The following is a 22,698-nucleotide window of genomic DNA, read 5'->3' on the forward strand; positions in this document are numbered from 1 at the left end:
GGTGCCCTGCACCAGCGCCCTGAGGAGCCCACAACATGCAAGGTCCTGACTGCTCAGAGAGCCCCTCTGCCCCAGACAGTGCTGCCCCTCCGCCCTTTGCGGCTGTTCCCACTGGTAACCTGGCCGATGCTGTGGCAGGTTTGGAAGAGGACGTCAGGGTCGGGGTCCATAAGGCCGTCTTTGAGGGTGAGGAGTCGCTCAACCACATCGTCCCGGTAGTCGCGGGCGAAGCCTACAGAGGCAAGATGGAAAGTGGAGCTGGGCAGGCACTTCCGCAGCCCCCAGGGCCCAGACTCTGCCCCTCAGCCTTCAGCACCTCCACCCAGCCCGGGCTCACCCTCGTAGACCAGCTGCAGGTATAGTAGGGCATAGACACAGCTCACGGCCTCCTGGCGGGTGGCAGGCCACAAGTCCGCACAGCGAGGGGAGAAGAGGCCTATGAGGAGGCCGAGGTTGTGGAAGGGCACCAGGGCCTGGAGAGACAGTTGGAGGGGGTCCTGCAGAGGCACTCGGGGGGACAGCAGAGAGGGGACTGGGACCCTGCAGAAGCCATGGGTGGGCAGGTGACCCCTGTAACACCTGAATCCAGATATGGGCAAGAGTATGGCCAGTACAACCCCTTGGTGGCTCCTCCCCACCCCCTGGAGGAGGAGGGGCCCCTGAGAGGAGGAGGGCTGGGTAAGTAGGTGTGTGCAGACAGAGGGACAATCAGGAGATAAGGAGGGAGTCCCCACAAGACAGCAGAGGGAGGCAGGGCTCTGCCGATCCTGGCTGATAGGTGTGGGGTGTCCTCTCCTTGAGAAAGCAAGCCCTGTCAGTTGAGGGGGTGCGAGAGACCCCCCGCTTCATCCTCGCTGGATCCTGGCCCCATCTTTTAGAGTCCCATCTTCACCCCTCAGATAACAGAGCCTTGCCCACTCTGCTCTAAGCAGATGGCCTTGCCTGCCCTGGGCCTTGTGACTTCCCTTACACACCTCTCGGCCTCCTGCCTCCACCTGCCCCCCCTGCCCCGCCCTGTCCCTGCCCACGCTTTAAGGACACGCAGGACTCTTCAAGGGCCCCTCGTCCTCGCTGCCACCGGAAGTGAGTGTCCAGCAGAGGGAGGTGGGGCGCTGGGCAGAGCGTGGGGGGGCGGGGGGGCACAGCTGCTGTTCCACCCAGCAAGGTCACACACCTGTTGCGTCACGCACAAGAGTGACCTCTAGGTGGACCGGGATTATGTGAAAAGCAGGCCTTGAAGGAATCGGGAGCGGGAAAAGCCCGCCGAGGCACACATGGGTGGCAGAAGCCAGCGAGAGACACACGGCAGGTCCGGCCGGTACAGAATGAGCGTTTGGGTGTGGTAGCAAACACGAGAGACCCCCCGCCAGACGCGCCCTGAGGCGCTACCAGGACAGGGTCAGAATAAGGGGCGGGGACTCTGTCAGCGCAGCCAGAGGGCCGGCACAACAGGGCTGGGAGGCGCAGGTACGGCGTGGGGCAGGATGGTCAGCCCCCGGAAAGAGCGTTAACTAAAACTCACTAGAAATGACCAGAGAATCTTACGAACGACCTCATCTCTAAGCACCCGCAAGTCCATGCTTCTCGGACACCCCAGCGACAAGCAGTAAAAGCGACGGCAGAGAAAGCTACTCGGACAAGAGCCACGAGCCCTCCGACCCAGCACAGGTGCGGCACAGACACGGGCCCTGCTTCTGGGGGACCCGCGGGGAAGACCCATTATTAAAAGACACTCCTGGGGCACCTGGGGGTCTCAGTGGGTGAAGCCTCTGCCTTTGGCTCAGGTCATGATCTCAGGGTCCTGGGATCAAGCCCCGCAGGCGGTGGCGGGGGGGTGGTCCCTGCTCAGCGGGGAGCCTGCTTCTCTCTCCCTCTGTCCCTCCCTGCTCCTGTTCTCACTTGCTCAGTCCTCTCAAATAAATAAACTAAAAATCTTTAAAAAAAAAAAAAAAAAGATGCTGCCGTCCAACACGTCAGTCCGTCATTTCCATGCGGTTCTACCAAAATCCAAAATCACAGCAGGAATATTTTAGGACTGTAGCAAATTTATCCTAAAGTCACCTGGACTAATGACCTCGTGAGCACAACCATGAAACTCCGGAAGGCTGACCGAGAGCTCCTTCACCTCAGGCAAGATGAAAACCCCTAGAAACTGAGCGCGTGTTGGAACAAGCCCCCACCCGCCCCCTCCAGTCCCTCCACAACACCTGCCTCTCCCATGGCATTCTGTGTGGTCACGTCCCCCTGCCTTTGCCCAAAGTGCTGTTCCTGCCTCGAGCGCCCTCAGCCTTTCAGCCCCAGTCCCCATCACCCTTCCCCTCGCATAGGGGACACACCGCACACCATCCTAGTGAATGCACGTAAGACTGAGTGGCCAGCCTGAGGACGACTCCCAGCCCCAAAGGGTCTTCAGTTCACGGCCCCAGAAAGAGGACGGTGGGACTTGTGGAACGTGGGATGCGCCCAGGGCAACCATCAGAGGAGGGACAGGAAGCTGGTAGGGTGCCCTGGGACACGAGTGCCACACCCAGCAGTCCCCACGCCAAGGGACGAAGGAACAGGGCCGGGCGCCGGGGAGCGACGGCAGGCCCGCCGGGCACTCACGCCAACACGGAGATGGTCCAGGAAGTGCCGCAGCAGACAGGCGCTCAGGCCCAGTGCCCGCACCCGCTCATGGCCCCGTGGGGACTTGATCCATGGGCTCAGGTGCTGGGGAAGAAGGAGCCTCCGTCAGTGCCAGCTCAGGGGTTCGCCTGGGAAGCAGGGCCGCTCAGCATCCCCGCCGGGCCAGCCTCCCCGGTTGCAAGGGACAGTTGGTCGGGTCAGGGCAGGTCACCCGCTCTACCTCCCGCTCTGTCCCTTTCCACGGACATGGCTACCCTAGGTGGGCCCAGAGCGAGCCAGGTCCAGAGAGGGACAGGCTGTTCCCTGAAGCAGGTCAGTCCCGCCCCTGCAACTGCTGGGAAGGGCAGCAAGGAGGGCGGCTTGCCTAGTGCCTGCCCTCTCTGCCACCTGAAGATCCAGACGGCCAGAACTCCCACCTGGGGGGCTATGGGCTCTCTCCATCCCAGTGCCATGCAATGGAGGGCAGGGGAGTACAGGCTCCCATCTGGGCTCAGCCCATCTGCACACCTGCCCACGAAGGAGGGGTGCTGCACCCAACTCAAGACCTGCCCCCGACACCACACACTTGCAGAGAGCACAGAACTCCCCAGGGCCCCCGTGGCAGGGAGAACCAGGAGAAGCAGGCAAGGGGCTGGCTGCCAGGTGGGGTGCCCGCCCCCCCCACGCCCCCCCACCCCCAGCAGTGCACTCCCACTGCACACCTCCACCATGATCTGCAGGCCCTGGGGGGTCATATCCCGCCGAAGGAGGCTGGTGAGCAAATCCTCAAGGGCGTGCATGGTGTCCAGGTACAGGGACTAGGAAGAGATGGGTGGCCAGCCACACCAGTGACCCTGCCCCGCTCAGCAACCTGTCCCGGCCCCCCAGATGCAGGGTAGTACCTCCTGGTGGTCGCGCTCCCCCTCGGGATCGGGCAGCACGGACAGGACGCTGTGCAGACAGTGACGCACCAGATCAGCCCGCACCTGCTCCTCCAGCGCCGGCTCCAAGGAGCTAAACCTGCAGTTAAGGGCCGGAGGCCTCTCCAGCCCCGCGCCCCGCCCTGCAGCCGCACCCCTTGTCTAGAGAGCATGGGAACAGATGGCCCCCTCCGAAGCCCCCCCAGCACCCAGAGAGAAGGATACACCAGGTAAGTGCAGGCGAGCATGGCCTTCTTCCGGAGGGGTGACCTCAGGGAGTCCGGGGACTCTGCCTTGATAAACTCCTGGGGGGCCAGGCCCGTGACTCAGCCCTGGGTCAAAGCACCTGCTTTCCCCTGGTCAGCGGTCAGCCTGGTGTGGGCTTCTCAGGCTGTGCTGAGTGGGGGCTGGGGTCCCTCACTGCCCTCCCCAGGCCCACCTTCCCCGCCTGCGGCAGTGCCCTCAACGCCACCCCCGGCCCCAGGCCGGCTCCGGCCAGCGCTCACCATCATCTGTGCCACCAATTCCGGCTTCCGGGAGAAGTGGAAGGAGCCGGCCTGGGCATTGCTGCAGATGGCCTGGCTGGCCATGCACATGCTCTGGACCAGACACAGCTTCAGAGCCGGGTCCTGGAAGGACGCTGGGCTGCAGGAGGCCGCTGACACACGCCCCACAGCAAGGTTCTGCCCCGATGTGGGGGCCCTCGGGGCTGCACACAGCACGGTGGGCGCTCACGACAGCACAGGCCGGACCACAGGCCCTCCCCTCCATCCACAGCCCCACTCGCTCCTCCTGAGGGACTCTCAGCCTGTACTCCTCCAGCTTTCAACCAAAGTCACATGGATCGGGGGGCTGGGACAGAGCCCCTGCGGCCCCCAGCTCTCTACCCAGCCAGGGCTGACAGCGTGCTCTGCATTCCCCGCAGGGGTCTGTCAAGCTGGGAGGGGAAGGGAGTGCGCCCAAGCAGAGCCCCGGCAGAGGGAGCCTGCCCCTGCCTGTCCTACCAACTCAGCCTCTGGGGATGGTCGGGAAAGGGGGTGCAGGGGTGCTGTCCTGGGGACATGAAGGGCCAGAAGAAGAAATGACCATCAGAATACCCTAGCCCCAGCCAGCCCCAGGAGATCCAAGAGGGCCCGTTCTTCGAGGGAGAAGCCCGACTGCTCCTTCAGAGGTGTGACAGGTTAGTGCCAGCAGTCCCAGAGAGCAGGCGTGTTAGTGAGGCCAGAGAGTCTGACCGTTGCCACTGGCTTTAGAACTCACCGAGAGGTGAGCCCCGTGAGCGTCAGGGAGCAGAGCCCCAGCCTGCGGGCCTGCCGCCCAGCCGCTCAGAAGGCCACCCTTCTGTCCACCCACCATCCAGGCCCAGGCCGGGGCGCTAACTCCTGGGTCCCCGTCCGGGCCGCAAGAGGAGCAGATGCTCCACGGACAGTGGGGCCGGGCTCCGGAAAGCTCTGCCTGCGGACTGGGAGCAGGGAGCCCCGGGGCCTGTCCCCCTGGCTTCCGTCCCTGAAGCTCACGGCCAGCCCCGCCCCGAGAAGAGAGAAGAGGCAGAGCCCGCACTGAGCTCCCACACACTGTACCTTGGTCTCTACCTTTATTCCCAGAACCTGAACGACGAAAGTGAAAGGGATTAACACGCACGGCCCCCTCGGCGGCCCCCCCGCCCCGCAGGCGGTGTGCGGAGCACTCACCTTGGTGCTGAAGTAGCGGAACATGTTCGGCAGGAGGTCCGACTCCACCTTGGGCAGCACCAGCTCCCGGGGGGCCAGCGCCGCCACGTGCCCGTAGCACAGGATCACAGTGCCCTTCAGCTTCTCCAGCTCGTTCTCGCTGCGCTCCTAAGGAGCCAGGGGAGTGGGCAGGGCCTCAGGTAGAGCCCTCGGTCCCCGCAGGAAGCCTCGCGATCAGACTCCCCGGTCCCTCTGGAAGAAGGGAGGGGCTGGCCAACAACATCAGAGTCGTCGCTGAGGGGTGGATAGCGCCACCTGACCCCCCAGAGTTCCTCTGGCAGGGACAGCAGAACAGGACAGGCAGGCTGGGCTCAGGCCCACTGGGGACCATGTGGCAGAAGGGAAAGGACCAGAGGTGGGTCCCCGTCCTCTCTCCAGTGGCTGCACTGGAACCCTCCATCCTTGGGGCCCCACAGGTTCTAAAATTACAACGGGCCCCCGGAGACAGGAAACCCAGCCACAAGGGCTGGCGTGGGGGTGGCCGTGCTCCGTGCCTCCTGAGTCACGCTTCCCCAGAATGCAGCTGCCACAGACCCCAGCGGGCAGAGGACACACGGCAGCAACGGCAGCCCCATCAGAGTCCGTGGCTAGCAGAGGGCTGCCCGCCTCTTGTCACCAGCTAGGAGCGCCCCCCTACACAAGGAAGTGTGGACCAGATGCCACCTCCCCGTGCCACCCTCAACCTGCAGGGTACCCTGAGCCCAGGGAGCTCCGGAACGCCCAGCCCCCAGGCAAATCACAGCCAAGACACAAGCCCAGGCCAGTCCCCCCTGAGACGCTCTCCTTGCTGCCACCCCGATCCCTGTACCTTGAAAATGTTGAAAATGCCCGTGGATTTTCTGAACACATCCGACCTCATGAAGTCCCCCAGCTGGGCCAGGACATCATCCAGGTGAGAGATGGCGCAGATCCCAAAGCAGCAGGCAAGGCCCTGAGGAGGCACACAGGTGTGCTCACACCTGGGCGAGGACAGGGCCGGGAAGGAACACGGTGCTCACACACACACGGCCCGAGAGGCACGGCCTTGCACGCGTGAGCACACACGCACGTGCCGAGCAGGGCCGGCGGGGCCTCCTGGGAAGCACAGCAGTCACCTCGCGCTCGGCCTCCTCCTGGTGTCCAGCCGTCTCCAGCAGCTCCCGCAGCTGCTTCCTCACCACGTCCTTGCTCGAGGCGGCCCCCAGCGCGGTTCCCACGCACTTGTATAGGAAGTTCTGCAAGAGAGCCGAGGGGCACAGCTGCGCCGGAGCCCGAGGGCAGGAGGCCAACCGGACGCGGCTGGGGCTGCCGGAGCCCAGGGCAGTGGCCACCGTGAAGACCCGGTGAGTTCTGGGCGGCAACTTGAGGAGCGAGAGGAGTGGAAAATGGGCTCCTGCATCTCCCAGCCAGCCTGCGGGGACTCCGTCAGGCCCGCAGGCCACTGGAGACATGTTCAGGCAGAAAGGCCCCCCTAGAGTTAAGGCACAGAAACTGGGGAGCCTAAGGGCCACGCCCAGAAGCCCTTCCCCCGGGGCACCCCTGCTCTTCAAACCTTCTCCTGGGGCAGCCCGTTGTAGCAAGGCAGCTGCTTGCACATCTCCAGGCTCAGCTGGCAAATCCACGTGTTGTCAGACACGACAGCCAGAGTGTCCCGAAGGAACTGTGGGCAGGAGCTACGGCAGTGAGGGGCCAGGAACGCAGCCCTTCACCGGGCTAGCTGGGGAGGGAACTGAGGCCCAGGGGCGTCACATGCAGCGACCCTGGGTGGTCCCATGCCACAGCTCCACATGGTCAGCCGACAACCTTGAGCCTCTGCAGAGCAGCCCTGTGCGGCCGAAGGCGCACTGGCCTTGCAGAGGCAGGACAGAAGCCTTCCGGGCAGAAGCTCGGAGCCCCTGGGACAGGGCGGCCCGTCCCATCAGGTTGAGCAGTGCGTGAGGGAGGCAGACAGTCCTCGCCCCAGAGACGCCCACCAGCCGCCCCACCCCGGCCCTGTGAGGTCAAGGCAGGCGTCATGACCCTAGAGGGGCGGCCTCCCACTAGCATCCCCTGCCCCAAGCTGTCCCGCCCGCGACAGCCCTGCACGGCAGACACAGGCCACACCCTTGTCTCCCCGCTCTCACCGCAAGCAGCTTTTCCTCCCACTCCTTCTGGGACAGGGTTTCTTCGGTAAATTCTGCAAGGACCGGTCACGCGGTCAGCCTGGCCCATCCCAGCAAGTAGGGGCGGAATTCAGAGACCCAGCCCCAGGTCCCTGCCCAGCACCTTCCAGAGAGGCCACATCCTTTGTCTGGGACAGCCGAGCAGCTCCCACAGCCCAGACCCTCCTGGGTGACACCCAGCAGGGACACCTTTCCAGCCCCATGTCCTTAAAACTCAGGGGAGGCCGCTTCTGCCAACTTAACAAACTCTGGTCCCCAAAAGCCAACTGGGACGCAAACTGGCACACATGGGGTCAGAGGTGGAGGGGTCCCCCACGGCCCGGAGCCTCACCATCCAGGTGCTCCAGCAACGGGGGGATGGTGGTCGCCCAACGTTGCCCCAGCAGAGGGTGGATGCTACGATGCAGGGCGTTCAAGAGGCGCAGAGAGGCGGCCCCACGGCCGTCCCCCATGTAGGGCTGGGAGGACACTGTCTGATGGAAGTGCAGGCAGGAGCTCCAGGCGCTCCAGGGGCCACCGTGCCCCACGTGAGCCCCGCAAGGCCACCCCATTGCAGGGAGGTGAGGAGGGCTCCAGGACATAGCTCCCCCAAGCCCCACGGGGCACGCCCGACCGGCCCCACTGCGAGACAGTGTGAGGCCAGGGACACAGGGACCGAGGGCGAGCCCACTCCCTCCCTGAGTCTCCCGGGGAGCTGTGCTGGCTCGGGGAGGGGACAGGGCCAGCACGGCATGCCGCGCGATGCTCACCAGGAGTCTCGCAGTGATGGCGTAGGGCGAAGGGAGGGTCACTGGAAAGGAGGTGGGAGGCATGCTTAGCAGGCTGCCTGCGCTGAGCCCTAGGCCCTGACCGCCCCGTGGGGTGCAGGGACTTCGGAGGGCAGGGCTCGAGGGCTAGATCAGGGGTGAGGAGAAGTGGTGGGGAGCAGGGCGCACCGTTGCTGTCGGACTGGATGAGGAAGGCCTCGGCTCCCACCTCCTGCCTCTTCTGGGCCAGGTGCACGAGGCTCCTGCAGAGCGGGGTCAGCGCCCCGGTGAAGCGCATGGGGGTGAGGAAGGCCAGCAGGTAGGGCCAGAGGACCTGGGGAGCAGAGCCCTAGTCTGTGTGCCGTGCCTCAGGAGTGTAGGCTGCAGGGGCAAACGCAGCCAGGGGCTCCCCCAGGCCCTGCAAGGGCTTGTGGATGTTTGGGGAGAGAGGAGCCCTGCCCCTGCAGCTTGCCCACCCCAGAGTTCAAGAGTCCCTGGGCCACAAGGTGGGAGGGCAGCGGTCGGTCAGGCGCCTGGGGCAGGTGGCCAGCCGTCCGGGTGAGCCTAGGCACAGGCCGCAGGGCAGGCATGCACTCACGTCGCTCATCCTGTCCACAGTGGTGCTGACCAGGTAGAGGGTGCTGATGCTGATGGCCCGCACACTGTCCGCTGTGAGGTCCTCGCTGTCGGGACCCAGCTTCTGCAGCTGGTTGGGGGGGGGTGGAGAGGCAGGAGCGTGCATGGGACAGTACCTCTCTGCTCTCAAATCCTGCACTGTTGTGGGCTCTGGGCGGTGGGGACGTAGCCAGCACGCAAACGGCGCAGACCCAGCCCAGCTGCCATAGGGACACCTGCAGGCCCCATAGGGACACCAGGCAGATAACACACTGGGCACTGGCAGTGCCCAAGGAAATGGGCCCAGCTGGCTCAGTTCCAGCCTCCAGGACAACAGAGACCGTGAGCCTTCCCTGCCCGCCACAGACTCTGTAAGAAATCGCTTTATCCTCAGCTGTGGCCATACTGATGTCCACAGACACAGGCGCGCCCGAGCGGCAATGACAGTCACCCAGGCAAACCGCCACGGTCTCGCCAGAACAGGCCAGAGCTCCCGCAGTCTCAGGCGGCGGACGGCTTCTCCGCCGACACTGTGTCCTCACCCGCCTCCCTAGGACGGTCCCTTGCAAAACACTGACCCTGCTGGCCACATGTTCTGTCTGAGCCTCCCACTCACGCTCTGAGATACCGAAACGCAAACGCTGAACACCAGAGAGAAATGGCCAAAATGCAATGAGTATCCGAGACCCCCCACCTCTCCTGGAGAGATCAAAGGTCAAGTACAGAGAAGAGACATGTTTAGGCCTTGAATAGCAAGTTTTACAAAACGCTATGAGCTTCGTCCCGCACAAGTACGAACAACTCTGAGAGCCTGATCATGTTAGGTCAACAGTTGTTTTTTTTTTTTAATTATTTTTTTAAAGATTTTTATTTATTTATTTGACAGAGAGAGATCACAAGTAGGGCAGAGAGAGAGAGGAGGAAGCAGGCTCCCTGCTGAGCAGAGAGCCCGATGCGGGGCTCGATCCCAGGACCCTGAGATCATGACCTGAGCCGAAGGCAGCGGCTTAACCCACTGAGCCACCCAGGTGCCCCAGGTCAACAGTTTTTTAAACGATTTCATTTATTTAAGGCATTTCTGCACCCAGCATGGGGCCTGAACTCACAGCCCTGAGATTAAGAGTTGCCCGCCAGCCGGAACCTCCTCAACAAGCTCTTTGTTTTTAAGATTTTATTTTACTTATTTGACAGAGACAGAGATCACAAGCAGGCAGAGAGGCAGGCAGAGAGAGGGGGAAGCAGGTTTCCCGCTGAGCAGAGAGCCCGATGCAGGGCTCCAGCCCAGGACCCCAAGACCACGACCCAAGCCGAAGGCAGAGGCTCAACCCACTGAGCCACCCAGGCGCCCCTCTCTCTCTATTTTTTTAATAAGACTTTTTTGTTTATTTGACAGAGACAGCGAGAGATGGAACACAAGCAGGGGAAAGGCGGAGGGAGAAGCAGGCTTCCCGCAGAGCAGGGAGCCCAACGCGGGGCTCGATCCCAGGACTCTGGGATCAGGACCTGAGGCAAAGGCAGAGGCTTAACGACTGAGCCCCCCAGGTGCCCCTCTCAACAAATTCTTAAAGGCAGGAATAAACCTGGCCAGATTCACAGAAGACAACACAATAAAATTACAAGTCCACGATGGTCATGAAAAACTAATCACCTAGAAAAATTTTAATACCCTAAAAGAAATCTTCAAATGCCCCAAAACCGGGGAGTAGCAGACTAAAACAGACCTTGATTCTCTCCAGCATAAGCCCAAAGGCCCCGGAGCGGCTGTGAACATGTGGAGGCCGAAACGGGCCGGAGCAGGGGGAGACCTGGCCACCCGAGGCCCGGGAACAGTGCCGAGCTGGCCCTTCCCAGGGCCCACAGAGCAGCTCTCGAAGCAAGGGAGCAGCGTCCTCTCGCTCTGGCTGGACTCCAGTGCTTCCGCCCAAATGCGGAGCTCCCCTCGGGGGTCACGCAGCTCTGAGCTGACTTGGGCCTGAGAGACCAGGCCCAGGGCAGGCTCAAGGCCAGGACACGGGGACAGACCACCCAGTCATGCCTGCGTTTTTGCCATCTACTTTGCTCTCCCTCAAGAAGAAACTTGGATTTGCTTAGTAACTTTTTCAACAGAAAAGCCCCAGAGAGAACCAGGTATGTGTTCTGCCTCTCTCCGCGGAGCCTTGGGAGCTGAGGGAGGGAGGCCCCACCACACAAAGCAGAGAGGTGCTTAGCGCACGGGCTGAGACCCCCCGCCCCCAGCTGGGACTGTGCAGGTTCTGATGGGCACACGGCCTCCCAGAAGGCCGACAACTCCTGAGCCCCAGAGTGGATAGGTGGGGGACACCCCCTTACCTCCATCTCGGGGGGCAATGCACACTGCTGCACGATGTACTCCACCATCGCCTCTCCTCCGGGCTGCTCCAAGTAGCCGTGGTGGGCCATGGCACTGATCACCTGCACCACGGCCCGTTTCACCTGCCCGGGACCGAGGGAGGTCAGGGAGGGGCCTCGGGGGGAGAGCCCTGGACAGCGCCGTGACAGCCCAGTTGGGTAAGAGCATCTTGCCCTTTGCTCTGCCTGCACCTGTACCTGCACCCACATCTGTCCACACGCACCTGCTGTGCACCTACACCCGGCCCTCCTCGGCACCTGTACCTGCACCTGTGCCGCACCCAGCCCCTCAGCTGCACACGTGGCCACCTCAGCAGCCTGTGGAGGTGTCATGGCCTCAGCAGAAGGTCCCTTTTCCTCCTGCCCCCACACCTCCCTCCCTCCCTGGGCGTGAGACTTGTTGCTCCTCTGGCTCCCGATGTGCCGTCCCTTCTGCCCCCCCGCTCGCCCCACCTCCAGCTGCAGGACTGCTGCTCTCAGGGCTGGCACCTCTCACGGGCCCTACCCCCGGCTCCACCGCCCCCTCCAGCACAAGGACCCTGAATCAGCCGCTGTTGCCACAACCCCCCTGGGAGCTGAGCCTACCGTCCAGCCCCACTTAATGGCCCCACCTGGTGGCTCAAAGGCACAGCCACGTCACCAAGGCCAAAAACCCCTCCCCCAGAGCTGGCGCCTTCCACACACCCTAGGGCTTCCCCTTGAGCCACAAGCACAGATGCCAGCCCAATGCCCCCCACCCCTGAGATCCTTCCTCAAAAGGCCTCTCTCCTTTGGACCTTGGGGCGAATGTCACTGCCCCAGCCTCCTTGGCCACTCAGCTCCGTGCCATCCCCCATCACGTGTGCGCCCTGACTGTGGTGGGGGGGGGGGGGGTAGATCGGGGCAAGCAATGCGGTCGCACAGTGGGTGCTCCAGCAAAGTGCGCCCGGCCACTAGCGCTGTCCTTGGCACGTGGGGCGGCCCTTCAGGGGTGTCCCGAACAACAGCACCAGGAGGAAATCTGGGGGCTGTGCGTGGGGCCTGCAACAGATGTGGCTTCAGTGCCTAGGGGTCCACGTCAGCCGTTTTCAAAACTCTCATGGAAGGGCCCAAAGAGCAGGCTGCCTAGGGTGAGCGTCAAGTCTGCAGCAGCCCCCCGGGGCCAGGCAGGGGGACCCCGCCACCTGGGAGTGAGCAGGCCTGCATGACTACAGGGCCCCAGTAAGGGTCAGTAGGGTCAACCCTGTCCTTGGCTGCTGGGACGGGCCGAGTCTCGTGTCCTGTTTCCCTGGGGCTCTGGGCCACACGGTGTCAGCTCGGGCTCCCGAGGGGCTGGAGACGGAGGTCGGCCACGCAGGAAGACGACCAGGTCAGTGTGACGGGAGCCGGACGAAGACCCTGGACGGCGAGGCGGGGGCTTCCCCGGCCGGCAGCACTCGTGCGAGCTGGCACTTCGGGCCGGGAGAGCGTGCGCTGCTCGAGACTCCACGGGGAGAGGGCGGTGCGGACCCTCCTGGGCCCTGCCTGCGCCCCTGCCCCTGGCCGAGGGCGGTGCAGACCCTCCTGGGCCCTGCCAACGCCGCTGCCCCTGGCCGAGGGCGGTCTGCGTCCTTTCCTTGCGATGAGCCTAACCGGGAGCCTGACCGCTCTCGTGAGTTCTGGGAGCCCGTGGAGCGAATCGGCGGACCCCACGGGGTCTCGGGGACCCCTGCCTCCCTTCCCATGTGGTTAACTGTGTAAGGAGTAGGGTGTGGGAGTCCTGGCTGACGGCTCAGCGGCACCCACGCCTGCATCCTCCCTCTGATGTCCAGGTCGGGCTGTCAATGAGGACTTCCCGCCCCAGCCCAGCCACACCTCCTGCTGCTGCGCCCAGCGGCGCTCGGGCTGACCCCACCATCTACCTTGGTGTTGGTGTCCAGAAGAGGAAGCCTCATGGAGGACAGAATAAAGGGCTTCTTAACTTCCATCTGAGAAGCTGCAAGAAACGAACGGCCAGCTCAGTCTCCCCGCCAGGACCGAGGCTGGCTGGCCCATCCACCCCAACGAGGCCCAGTGCCCCATCGCTAGGGTCTGGTCGCAGCCTGGTCCTCAGCAGGGGGAGGGGACGGCACTTCAGCAAAGCCCTCCCACTTCCCTTGGGGGACAAGTGACTTTTTCCCCAAATAACATTATTTTGCCCAAGAAGAAGCTGGACGGTAGATAATTTAGGGCAACAGGTACGAGAGTGTCCTAAGTCAGGCAGAACCAGGTTTGGGGGGCGTCCACCAGCACCCCAGTCCTGGCAGGCCTGTCAGCAGGTACACGTGGGCACTTTCCACATATTCCCAGTTGTGCTGATGCTGCTGCTCTGAGGACCCTCTCCCACCGGATGGCCAGCAAGGTCAGCCTTTGTCTCCTGACAGGAAAGTGGGGACTGAAGGCAGCCGTCAGGAAGTGGCCCTGAGACCAACAGGAACAAGGACACAGACACAAGTGTCCATAGCACAGGGACCCTTCAAGGCACACGGTGGGAGGGCACTTTAGTTTTTTAAAGATTTCTTTTTTTTTAAAGATTTTATTTATTTATTTGACAGAGAGATCACAAGCAGGCCGAGAGGCAGACAGAGAGAGAGGAGGAAGCAGGCTCCCCGCTGAGCAGAGAGCCCGATGCGGGGCTCAATCCCAGGACCCTGGGACCATGACCTGAGCCGAAGGCAGAGGCCTCAAACCACAGAGCCACCCAGGTGCCCCTAAAGATTTCATTTTTAAGGCATCTCTATGTCCAATGTGGGGCTCGAACCCACAAGCCCGAGATCAAGAGCGGCATGCTCCTCCGACTGAGCCCGCCAGGCGCCCTAGGGGTGCTCCCCCTGCTTCTACTCTCTCTTACTCTCTCTAATAAATAAAATATGTTTTTTTAAGATTTTATCTATTTATTGATAGAAGACACAGTGAGAGAGGGACCACAAGCAGGCAGAGAGAGGAGGAAGCAGGCTCCCCGCTGAGCAGTGAGCCCGATGTGGGGCTCGATCCCAGGACCCTGAGGCCGTGACCTGAGCCGAAGGCAGAGGCTTAACCCACTGAGCCACCCAGGCGCCCCAATAAGTAAAATCTTAAAAAAATAATAAAAATTAAAATCCTGAGGCAAAATAAGATTTGGAACTACAAACGGAAAAGGCACTTGACAGATCTGGGGAAATATCACCCCAGAACAGCCAACACAGCCAGTGAAATTTCCGGATTTAAAATAAAAAAATACACATCCTTTGGGCATTGAGGCAAACAGACTGAATCACTTGTACGGAAACCCAGACTGTCCCCAGTTTTCGGTGACCAGGCCCAAAGCTCGAGGCCGGTGAGACAAGGGAAGGAAGGAAGGAAGCAAGAGCCTCCTTTGTGTGGCCGACCAGGCGGGCACAGCAGTGCCCACCCACACAAGAAAGGCGCCCTGGGTCACGGTTCAAAGGAATCTAATCATGGCCCCAACTTCTTACTCATATTATAACATTTTAACTCAAAATTTGAGAACTTCTAGAAAGAGCAGGGCCCCGGCTCACCCGAAGCTGTTGTGCATACCACACCTGCCGTTCACGCTAACACGAAGCCTTACTACCCTCACCTACAAATCAGACCGTGATGGGGCCTTTCCGCAGGTGCCCAGGGCGTGAACAGGGCCGCAGACACAGCCAGCACAGGGATGTGGGGGGACACAGCTGGCACCGGGGCGGGGGGACACAGCCAGTAGCGGGGGACTGCAGCTCCTGGGATCAGTGAGGCCTGAAGTGGGGAGAGGGGCTCTGGTCTACGCCGTCCCGCCCGCAGACAGGCTGTGTCACCCACGGGCTCTTCACCCCAGCGCCACACAATGCTGAGTGTCACGCAGGTCTCAGCACAGGGGAAGAGAACAAGAATGAGATGCGGCTGTCACTGGAAAAGACGCATTTTCCGGAATTCTGATAGATCAGCAAGCTAGAACCGAGTTTCTTGCCGTAAGTCCAACTAAGTACATGCTTTACTTTTATAAAAACCAAAACGAGGGGCACGCGCGGAGCACATCGGTCAAGCGTCTGACTCTCGGTTCCAGCTCAGGTCGTGAACTCGAGGTCGCAGACTGAGCCCGAGTCAGACCTCACACTCAGTGAGGGGTGTCTCTCTCCCTCTCCCGCTGCCCCTCCCCCGGCTTCCGTGTGCTCTCTAAAATAAGTAAATCTTTAAAATAACCAAAACAAATCAGAGCGGGATGTGGTGTGTGTCGACCACAACGGCTGAAGTGAGACTGCAGCCGGCAAGGACACAGAGCGAGCCCACTGCTGGCTCCGTGGGTCTCAGAAGCAGAAGCCTGGAGCCTTCCGTCTGACTGAGGGGGTCAGAGACACGTGTAGGCTAACGGGTGTTCTGCCCGACGGCCAGCTGCGCCCTTCCCAGGGGCCCACACCGGAGAGACAGGTCTCTTTGACTGGGCCCCCCAGGGTAGCCAGGACAGGTGACACGGGACATGTCTGACCCATCAGGCCAGGGGCTGGCAGCGTATGTCTGGCCCGGGGAAGGGTGCAGGGGCCCGGTGTCCCAGCCGCCCATTGAAGGCAAACGTCTACGATGGGCATTTGCCGCCACGCAGAAAGGTATTTTTCAGAGTTTGGAATTTTGCAAAATAGAAAATAGGGAAATTTTTTTTTAAGAGTCTGAGAAAGGGGGGCACCTGGGGGCTCAGTCGGTTAAGGGTCGGCCTTCGGCTCAGGTAATGATCCCAGGTCCTGGGATGGAGCCCCACATTGGGGTTCCCTGCTCAGTGGGGAGCCTGCTTCTCCCTCTGCTCCTCCCCCTGCTTGTGCTCTCTCTCTCTGACAAATGAATAAAATCTTAAAAAAAAAAAAAAAGAATCAGAGGAAGGGGCGCCTGGGGGCTCAGTCGGTCGAGCGTCCGACTCTTGGTTTCAGCACAGGTCACGATCTCAGGGTCATGGGATCGAGCCCTGGGTCGGCCTCCATGCTGAGTGGGCAATCTGTCTGTCCCTCTCCCTACCCGTGCTCGCTCGCACTCCCTCAAATACATGAAATCTTTAAAAAAAAAAAAAAAAAAGAGCAAGGTGTTCCTTTCATCTGAAAGATGGACAGTACCTGCCGTTTTCAGGCCCTGCCCCCGCCGGACACTCACCAGCCGAGTTGATGACGTGCCTCACGACCTGCAGGGTGCCCACGCGGGTCCTCTCGTTGCTGGCATCGAGCTTGGGCAGCAGGAAGGCCAGTAAGCGGTCAGGTGCACAGCGAGCTGCAGGGCAAGCAACATCCGAAAAGGGTTAGTAATGACCTCCACTCCCTGCCGCGCATCGGCGTGTGCAAACCCAGGGCCACGGAGGATGACGCGGGGACTGCAGCCCAGCCAGGCCTCCACGGTGAGGCTCCGGAGCTACACACGGGCCCAGGGACAGGTGGGCACAGAAAGCTCCTCCGCTCCAAGCCCTGAGCAAAGCCGCCTCCCGCACACAGGCGGTGCCCTGGGGAGCAGACGCCGCGGCGCAGACGGCTTACCCAGCACGGTGAAGCAGCGCAGCACCTCCTTTTGGTTGCTCACCACCAGGGGGCTGGACGACTCCACGGGCACGCAGATCTGCTCCAAGGGACAGAAGACAGACACCAGTCACGGAGGAAGGCTCCCAGGGCCGCGCCGACGGGCGGGAAGGGCACGGGCTCCTGCACTCGCGGGGCCCCAAGAGGCCGTCCGGACCAGTGCCTTCTGCCTGCCGCACAGCAGGCATCGGAGCCTGCGGGCGTCGGTCACGCCAGCACCCTCTTGGGGTGACACAGACGCGTGCACCCGAGATCCGAGGCTGCTTCAGGGACCTGAGCCTCCGCCCCTGCGGCTGGTTGCAGGGACAGCAGACACACGGCTGGCCCCTGTGCATCAGGGTTGCTGAGGCCTGGCTCCTTCCCACCAGGAGCCAGGAGCCAGCGTCACACCTCCTTTGGGCACTGATCTCTAGAGTATAGAAAGCACTGGAAACCGAAACACCTAGTGCTGATTCATTCAAAATTGTAAAAAAAATTAAACAAAAACTTGCTGCACTCGTTAAAACTGAAGCTGCTGGTAGCTGTGTCTCTAGGGTCCTCCACCCCCTGCCCCTTGCAGTCACCTGGGGCTGGGCTCTGCAGCGGCACCCCGCCCCTGCCACGGGTCAGGCTCATGGCAAAGGACGCCCACAGGGCCTCCGTGCAGAAGGGCCAGCAGGAAGTCTTCAGCCCAGCCCAACCTCAAGGCAGGAGCGGGGCTGTGCACAACAGCACGGATCGAGACCCCAGGACCGCGGGCTCTGCCCCGTGCTGGACCCTCCTGGCATTCAGACAGCTGGGGGACGTGGGCAAGGGGCAGGCAGTGGCCCAGCCTCCCAGGGAGCTCCTTGCTTTTCCCACTGTACAGAAAGGCATTGGGGCATGAAAGGCACCACAGCAGACTCTCCCTCTGGGGGAAGCCAGCGGCCAGGTCGTGAGGACGGGCAAGCAGCCCTGGGGAGAGCCGCTGAGCTGGAAGCAAGGCTGCCAGCCTGGTGGAGGCAGAGCCCCCAGCCCTGGCCGAGCCTTCACTGTCCTCACACGAGACCCTGAACCAGAACCTCGCGGCTGAGCCATGCCCAGATCCTGCACCAACAGTGGCTGTGGAGTAACCACCGGCTGCCGTGGGAAGGCGCCAAGCTTCGGAACAACTATGTCCACGGCGAGAGGTAACTAATGCCCGCGCAGGCCTCTGGAGAGGAGTCGGACTCTCGCTCACGGTTTCCCAAGATAAGGTCCAGGCGGATTAAGCAATAAAAGTATATTGGATGCTAGGAAGATGTGGAAAACAACTTGCAGAATTTAAAAGGCTTTTCTAACTCTAACCAAACCCACGGCACAACAGAGAAGACGGGTACACGACACGGAAACATGAGATAATTTTGGTGGCAGAGTCCATCCCGAACAGAACCACAGGACCACAGACAAAGCAGGAGCAGGAAGGACACGCAGGACGGAGGGCTGGTCGGTACGGGAACCGAAAACCCAAAAGAACAGAAGACATGAACAGGCAGCTGCGAGGCAAGAGGAAATGTCATCGTGTCCGCTGCTGGGCCTCCACGCCCGTCTCCCTCCCTCCACGCGCCCCTGCTCTGCGGCCAGTGTGGTGCCGCGGTCCCTCTTCTCACCGTGAGGTTTTCGGAGCAGTTAACTTGTTCTCCGCAGGGATTTTGGACACTCTTGGTGACCTCAGCTCTAGGACACTGTGCACCACGTTCCTGCTACGGCCTGCAGCACGTTTTGGCCGCTGTCTAGCGGGCCACCCTGTCACTAGCTGAGGAGCAAAGGTGGTCCCAGGTTCTAATGTCCGCGTACTGACTCTGTTCGGACATGAGTGGATGTCTCGAGGAGGGAACCGCTCGTCCCCAGACAAATACTGAGAGCTTACGAGTGACAGGTGGGGCGCCAGGGGCAGAGATGCCGCCGTGGAAACAGACAACACCCCACCGTCGTGCCGTGGCCTCCACGGCAGCAGCAGCAGCGCGGCGAGCGGCAGGCAGTCAGGCGCCCCGTAGGTTTAGAAGGCGGTGGGTGCCACGGGGAGAAACAAAGCAGGGCCAGGGACTCGGCGGGGAGGCTGGGCGACGGTCCACGAAGCCTCCCGCCCCGCATTTCTGTTTCTCGCCGTCGAAACTGGCTCCAGGCTCCACCAACAGTGATGCAGGGGTCCTGCTCTGATCCTAAGGGAAAGTGCCTGGGTCCCACTCCTGAGGCAGTATGCTGGGGCGTGGGGCAGGAGCTCTGAGGATTCAAGAAGCTTCATCGCGGACTTTCAGTGGTCATGCTGAACGTCCACAGAAGCTTCTTCTGCGTCAGCCAAGGTACTGGGCTCTCCTCCCCAATCGCTTTCTGAGAGGGAGCGTCCTGACAGCTTATCCGTCCCTCCTGTCTTGGGAGGAGAGCGTGGGATCCATTAGCTCGAATGTGTGCCTCAAACCACAGACTTGCAGTCCCCTGCGTGGCACTGACTTTACTCCCTCAGGCAGCTCTGAATCTGCCTGGTCTTCCAACCCACGTTTATGGGACAGCAGTTAGGAGTCGGGCAGAGCCCAGCCTTAGAGCCTGAGGGCCCGGCGTGTGCTGGGTTCGGGAGGCCTTGGGATATGATCTCCACTTGCTAGGTTGGTTGGGTTTTCTTTCTTCTGCCAAGTTTGACGTTTTCATTTCTTCAGGAATCTCTCCATTTCACCATTTTTCAAGTTCATTACCTTTGTTCAATTTCTCTACTGCAGCCCTCCCTGCCCTGGTTGGGCAGACCACGTGGGGCCAGGCCTGTGTTCCAGGTGCCGTGGGAGCGGCCGCAGGGCCGCAGAGCAGGAAGGAGGCCCATGCCCGCCCCTTCCTCTCTCTCTCATTTTATGCCCCTCTTTCCTCTTTCAGAGAGTCTGTGGAAAGGACTACCTACCACTCCACCCACCCGCCTCTGTTCCTGGGACCTCCACACCTCTCCTCTGACCTAGAGAGAGGGCTGCACAGCTCATGGCCCACAGGAGCCCAGCCCCGCTATTTTTCAGGACCCCTCCCCTCTCCATGGCCAGTGGCCCACAGCCAGGGCAGATGCCCCCGGGGCCATCTCCGGCCTCTCTCCCGCCTTCCGCCCACTCCTGCCGGGGAGGAGCTTCAGCCCGGGGTCACACCCATGGCCCAGGCAATGCCCCAACTTCAGTGCTGCCAGGCTGGACCCCACTCTTGCCCCCTGCACGCCTCAGCAGGCATCTGCACCCAAGACCTGGCCACAGGCAGCACCAGGAACTGCCTCGTCCTACCAGCCCCGTCCCCAGGGTGCCCCCCTGCACCCTCCCTGTGGAGCCCCAGCCTGTGCAGCCACAGGCAACCCCCTCCCCACTCCCGTCCCGTGCACCCTACCTGAGCATGCAGGGCGGCCAGGAGCGAGTCCAGCTGTGGCTCCAGCGTGCGGCTGCCCACGCTCACCGCAGCCTCAAGGATCTGGCCCAGGCTCTGCACAGACACAGAGGACACGAGCCGTCGGTCCTACTTCAAGCCCCCAGCCCCACCTCCTGGCCACAAAGACCCCACTCCAGGGCTCAGGTAAGGGAGATCTACGTCCAAGTCAAGAATTAAGAGAGGAGGGCAAGTCTCGGGACAGGCGGCATGGTCGAGGTGAAGGACCCCTGGGCAGGGCAGGGCAGCGACAAGTGTGACCGGGCCCTACCCACCACCGCCTCCAACAGCACTCTGAGCCGCCCTTCCCAGGGGCCTACACCCTCCCGTCCCAGCCAGGTGGGGCCCAGTCCCCGGGACAGAGCTCCGCCCAGGCCACGCGTGCAGGTGCGCACCTTGGACACATGGACGGTCTCCGCGTGCTTCTTATAGAGGGCCAGGACCCCAGGCAGGAGCTTGGGCAGCTGCTCCTCCAGCTTCTCGCCAGGCAGCAGGTGGCTCATGGGGCCCAGGGCCTCCAGCACAGCGAGCCGGAGCTGAGAGCGAGAGCATCATGCCGTTCGGGTCAAAGCACTGACCCAAGGGGGGAAGAGGCAAAGGCCCCTCCACCAAGAACCCAGGGCCGGAAGTGAGGAAAGCCACGTGACCGCACGACTAGGGGTCCGAAAGGGGTCCAGAGGCAAAGAGGTCAGCGTGACCACACACAGCCAGGGTCTGGACAGTGGCCAGGGAGGGAGGCCGTGAAGGAGTCCACCCCCCCCCACCCCGGCAATGAGCCGCGTCCAGGCAGAGAGGGGTAGGAGGGCAGGAATCAAGCCGTATTCTGTAGGGACCCTGCACAGGGCACCCCCCACTCCCCAATGCAACCCCCACCCTGAGCCGAGGGCAGGACACAAAAGGGACTAGAAGCCTGTGTGGACAGCAGCCCAGGACCCGCCGGAGGGGAGGCGGCCAGAGAGGGGACCACGGGCTCCGGACACACTGACGAGGGCCACCTTGGCTTCACGGCTCTGCAGCCAGTGGGTGAAGAGGATGTCGTAGGCACTGAGCATGTCGGTGGCAAAGGTGTCCTTCCTGACCGTGGGGTCCGGGGCTTGGTCCAGGTCGGCCAGGTACTCCAGAATGCTCTCGCTGAAGTGCTGCAGAGCTGTCGCAGGGGTGAGGGGTGAGGGCGCCAGTTACCCTGACAACAGCGCCCCCAGCCACCTGCAAGGCCCCCCCAGCACAGCGGCCACACCCGCGTCCTTCCCGGAATCAAGCAGCTCTCTGCAGGTACGACTGCTTAAGCTGCGATCGAGGCGGGGTATGGTGGGCCCTAAATCGTACGTGACTGTGTCCCTAGACGAGAACACACAGACACGGAGACACAGAGAGGAGACAGCAGGGTGGCAGCAGGGCACAGACCAGATGCTGGTTGGGGGGCGGCCAGGGAGCAGAGCCTCTGAGCCCCGAAGAAACCAACCCTGGCGACAGCTATCTCGCACTTCTGGCCTCCAGAACCGTGACAGAATACTTTTATCTTTTTATCTTTCTTTTAAAGATTTTATTTTTAGGGACGCCTGGGTGGCTCAGTTGGTTAAGCAGCTGCCTTCGGCTCAGGTCATGATCCCAGCGTCCTGGGATCGAGTCCCACATCGGGCTCCTTGCTCATCGGGGAGCCTGCTTCTTCCTCTGCCTCTGCCTGCCATTCTGTCTGCCTGTGCTCGCTCTCTCTCCCTCTCTCTCTCTCTGACAAATAAATAAAATCTTTAAAAAAAAAAAAAAAGATTTTATTTTTAAGTAATTCCTACACCCAACGTAGGGCTGGAACTCATAACCCTGAGACCAAGAGTCACACGCTCCACCAACAGAACCAACCGGGCGCCCCCATTTCTCTCACTGAAGCGCCCTAATTTGGGGTACTATGTCACAGCGGCTCCGGGAAACCCACACGGGTACCAACCAGTGCCGGACGGCCTCGGTTCACAGCGCCCGGCCCACGGCAGCCGGCTGTAAGGCAAAAGGCTGAGGCGCTGTGCCCCCCTCACCCCTCCCAGATGGCCACAAGTGCCGCTCACTCTGCCGGGGTCGCAGGGCCCAGGCTGGGGTGGGGCAGGCGGGGGGCAGCGTGCCGCGTCCCCCACGGTGACTGCGCTCGTGGACATCCAGGCAGGCGAGTCCAGGCAGAGACGAAGGCCTAGGAGTGGTCAGCAAGGGCTGACGCTGGGTCAAGGGAAGGCCGAGCGAGGGCCCCGTCGTGTAGCCCCGCTCCGTGTGGCCCTGCTAAGGGCTGGATAGTGGAGCAGCCGGGCAGTGGCCAGGAGGGCCGACGACTCCCGGGCCTCATGGGGAGGGCACCACACCAGCCTGTAAGGCCCCCTCGGAGGCGACCCCCGGGGATCTGCCACCTCACCCGGCAGACCCGCTAGCCTGTCCAGCCCAGCTCTCACGTGGCCGACTTACACGGCTAACTTCCCAGCGTGGGCTCCCCAGTCCAACAAAGAATGAGCCCAGCCCTTCGGTGTACACAAGGGCCATCAGTTGAGTTCCCAAGAAAGAGAATTTAAAGAAATTTCAGAAGAGGGGCACCTGGCTGGCTCAGTCGTTAAGCATCTGCCTTCGGTTCAGGTCATGATCTTGGGGTCTTGGGACCGAGCCCCGAGTCCAGGCTCCGTGCTCAGCGGGGAGTC

The 22,698-nt window shown here is 61.9% G+C and overlaps 1 protein-coding gene across 12 annotated transcripts in view; it reads right to left on the reverse strand.

The window, feature by feature from the left end:
* Window positions 1-22,698, reverse strand: part of MROH1 (maestro heat like repeat family member 1) — a 61,892-nt gene that overhangs the window by 15,314 nt on the left and 23,880 nt on the right. For 5 of the 12 annotated variants that reach the window (XM_047724990.1, XM_047724994.1, XM_047724987.1 and 2 more), the window contains 24 exons: window positions 21,025-21,176; window positions 20,425-20,565; window positions 19,994-20,086; window positions 16,610-16,688; window positions 16,236-16,349; window positions 13,004-13,077; window positions 11,085-11,207; window positions 8,740-8,847; window positions 8,331-8,475; window positions 8,145-8,185; window positions 7,727-7,868; window positions 7,357-7,409; window positions 6,786-6,893; window positions 6,349-6,468; window positions 6,063-6,185; window positions 5,216-5,362; window positions 5,105-5,131; window positions 4,031-4,153; window positions 3,750-3,829; window positions 3,507-3,618; window positions 3,327-3,422; window positions 2,605-2,709; window positions 338-473; window positions 120-232 (listed from right to left, as the gene is read on the reverse strand). In XM_047724990.1, the coding sequence (XP_047580946.1) occupies window positions 120-232; window positions 338-473; window positions 2,605-2,709; window positions 3,327-3,422; window positions 3,507-3,618; window positions 3,750-3,829; window positions 4,031-4,153; window positions 5,105-5,131; window positions 5,216-5,362; window positions 6,063-6,185; window positions 6,349-6,468; window positions 6,786-6,893; window positions 7,357-7,409; window positions 7,727-7,868; window positions 8,145-8,185; window positions 8,331-8,475; window positions 8,740-8,847; window positions 11,085-11,207; window positions 13,004-13,077; window positions 16,236-16,349; window positions 16,610-16,688; window positions 19,994-20,086; window positions 20,425-20,565; window positions 21,025-21,176 (2,555 nt within the window). Of the gene's footprint in view, window positions 1-119; window positions 233-337; window positions 474-2,604; window positions 2,710-3,326; window positions 3,423-3,506; window positions 3,619-3,749; window positions 3,830-3,863; window positions 3,962-4,005; window positions 4,154-4,241; window positions 4,578-5,104; window positions 5,132-5,215; window positions 5,363-6,062; window positions 6,214-6,348; window positions 6,469-6,785; window positions 6,894-7,356; window positions 7,410-7,726; window positions 7,869-8,144; window positions 8,186-8,330; window positions 8,476-8,739; window positions 8,848-10,294; window positions 10,337-11,084; window positions 11,208-13,003; window positions 13,078-16,235; window positions 16,350-16,609; window positions 16,689-19,993; window positions 20,087-20,424; window positions 20,566-21,024; window positions 21,177-22,698 lie in introns of those variants that run through there. The other 7 variants (XM_047724992.1, XM_047724993.1, XM_047724995.1 and 4 more) reach the window with 7 other exon arrangements.

Source organism: Lutra lutra, chromosome 4, assembly GCF_902655055.1.
Source record: "Lutra lutra chromosome 4, mLutLut1.2, whole genome shotgun sequence".
NCBI lineage: Eukaryota > Metazoa > Chordata > Mammalia > Carnivora > Mustelidae > Lutra > Lutra lutra.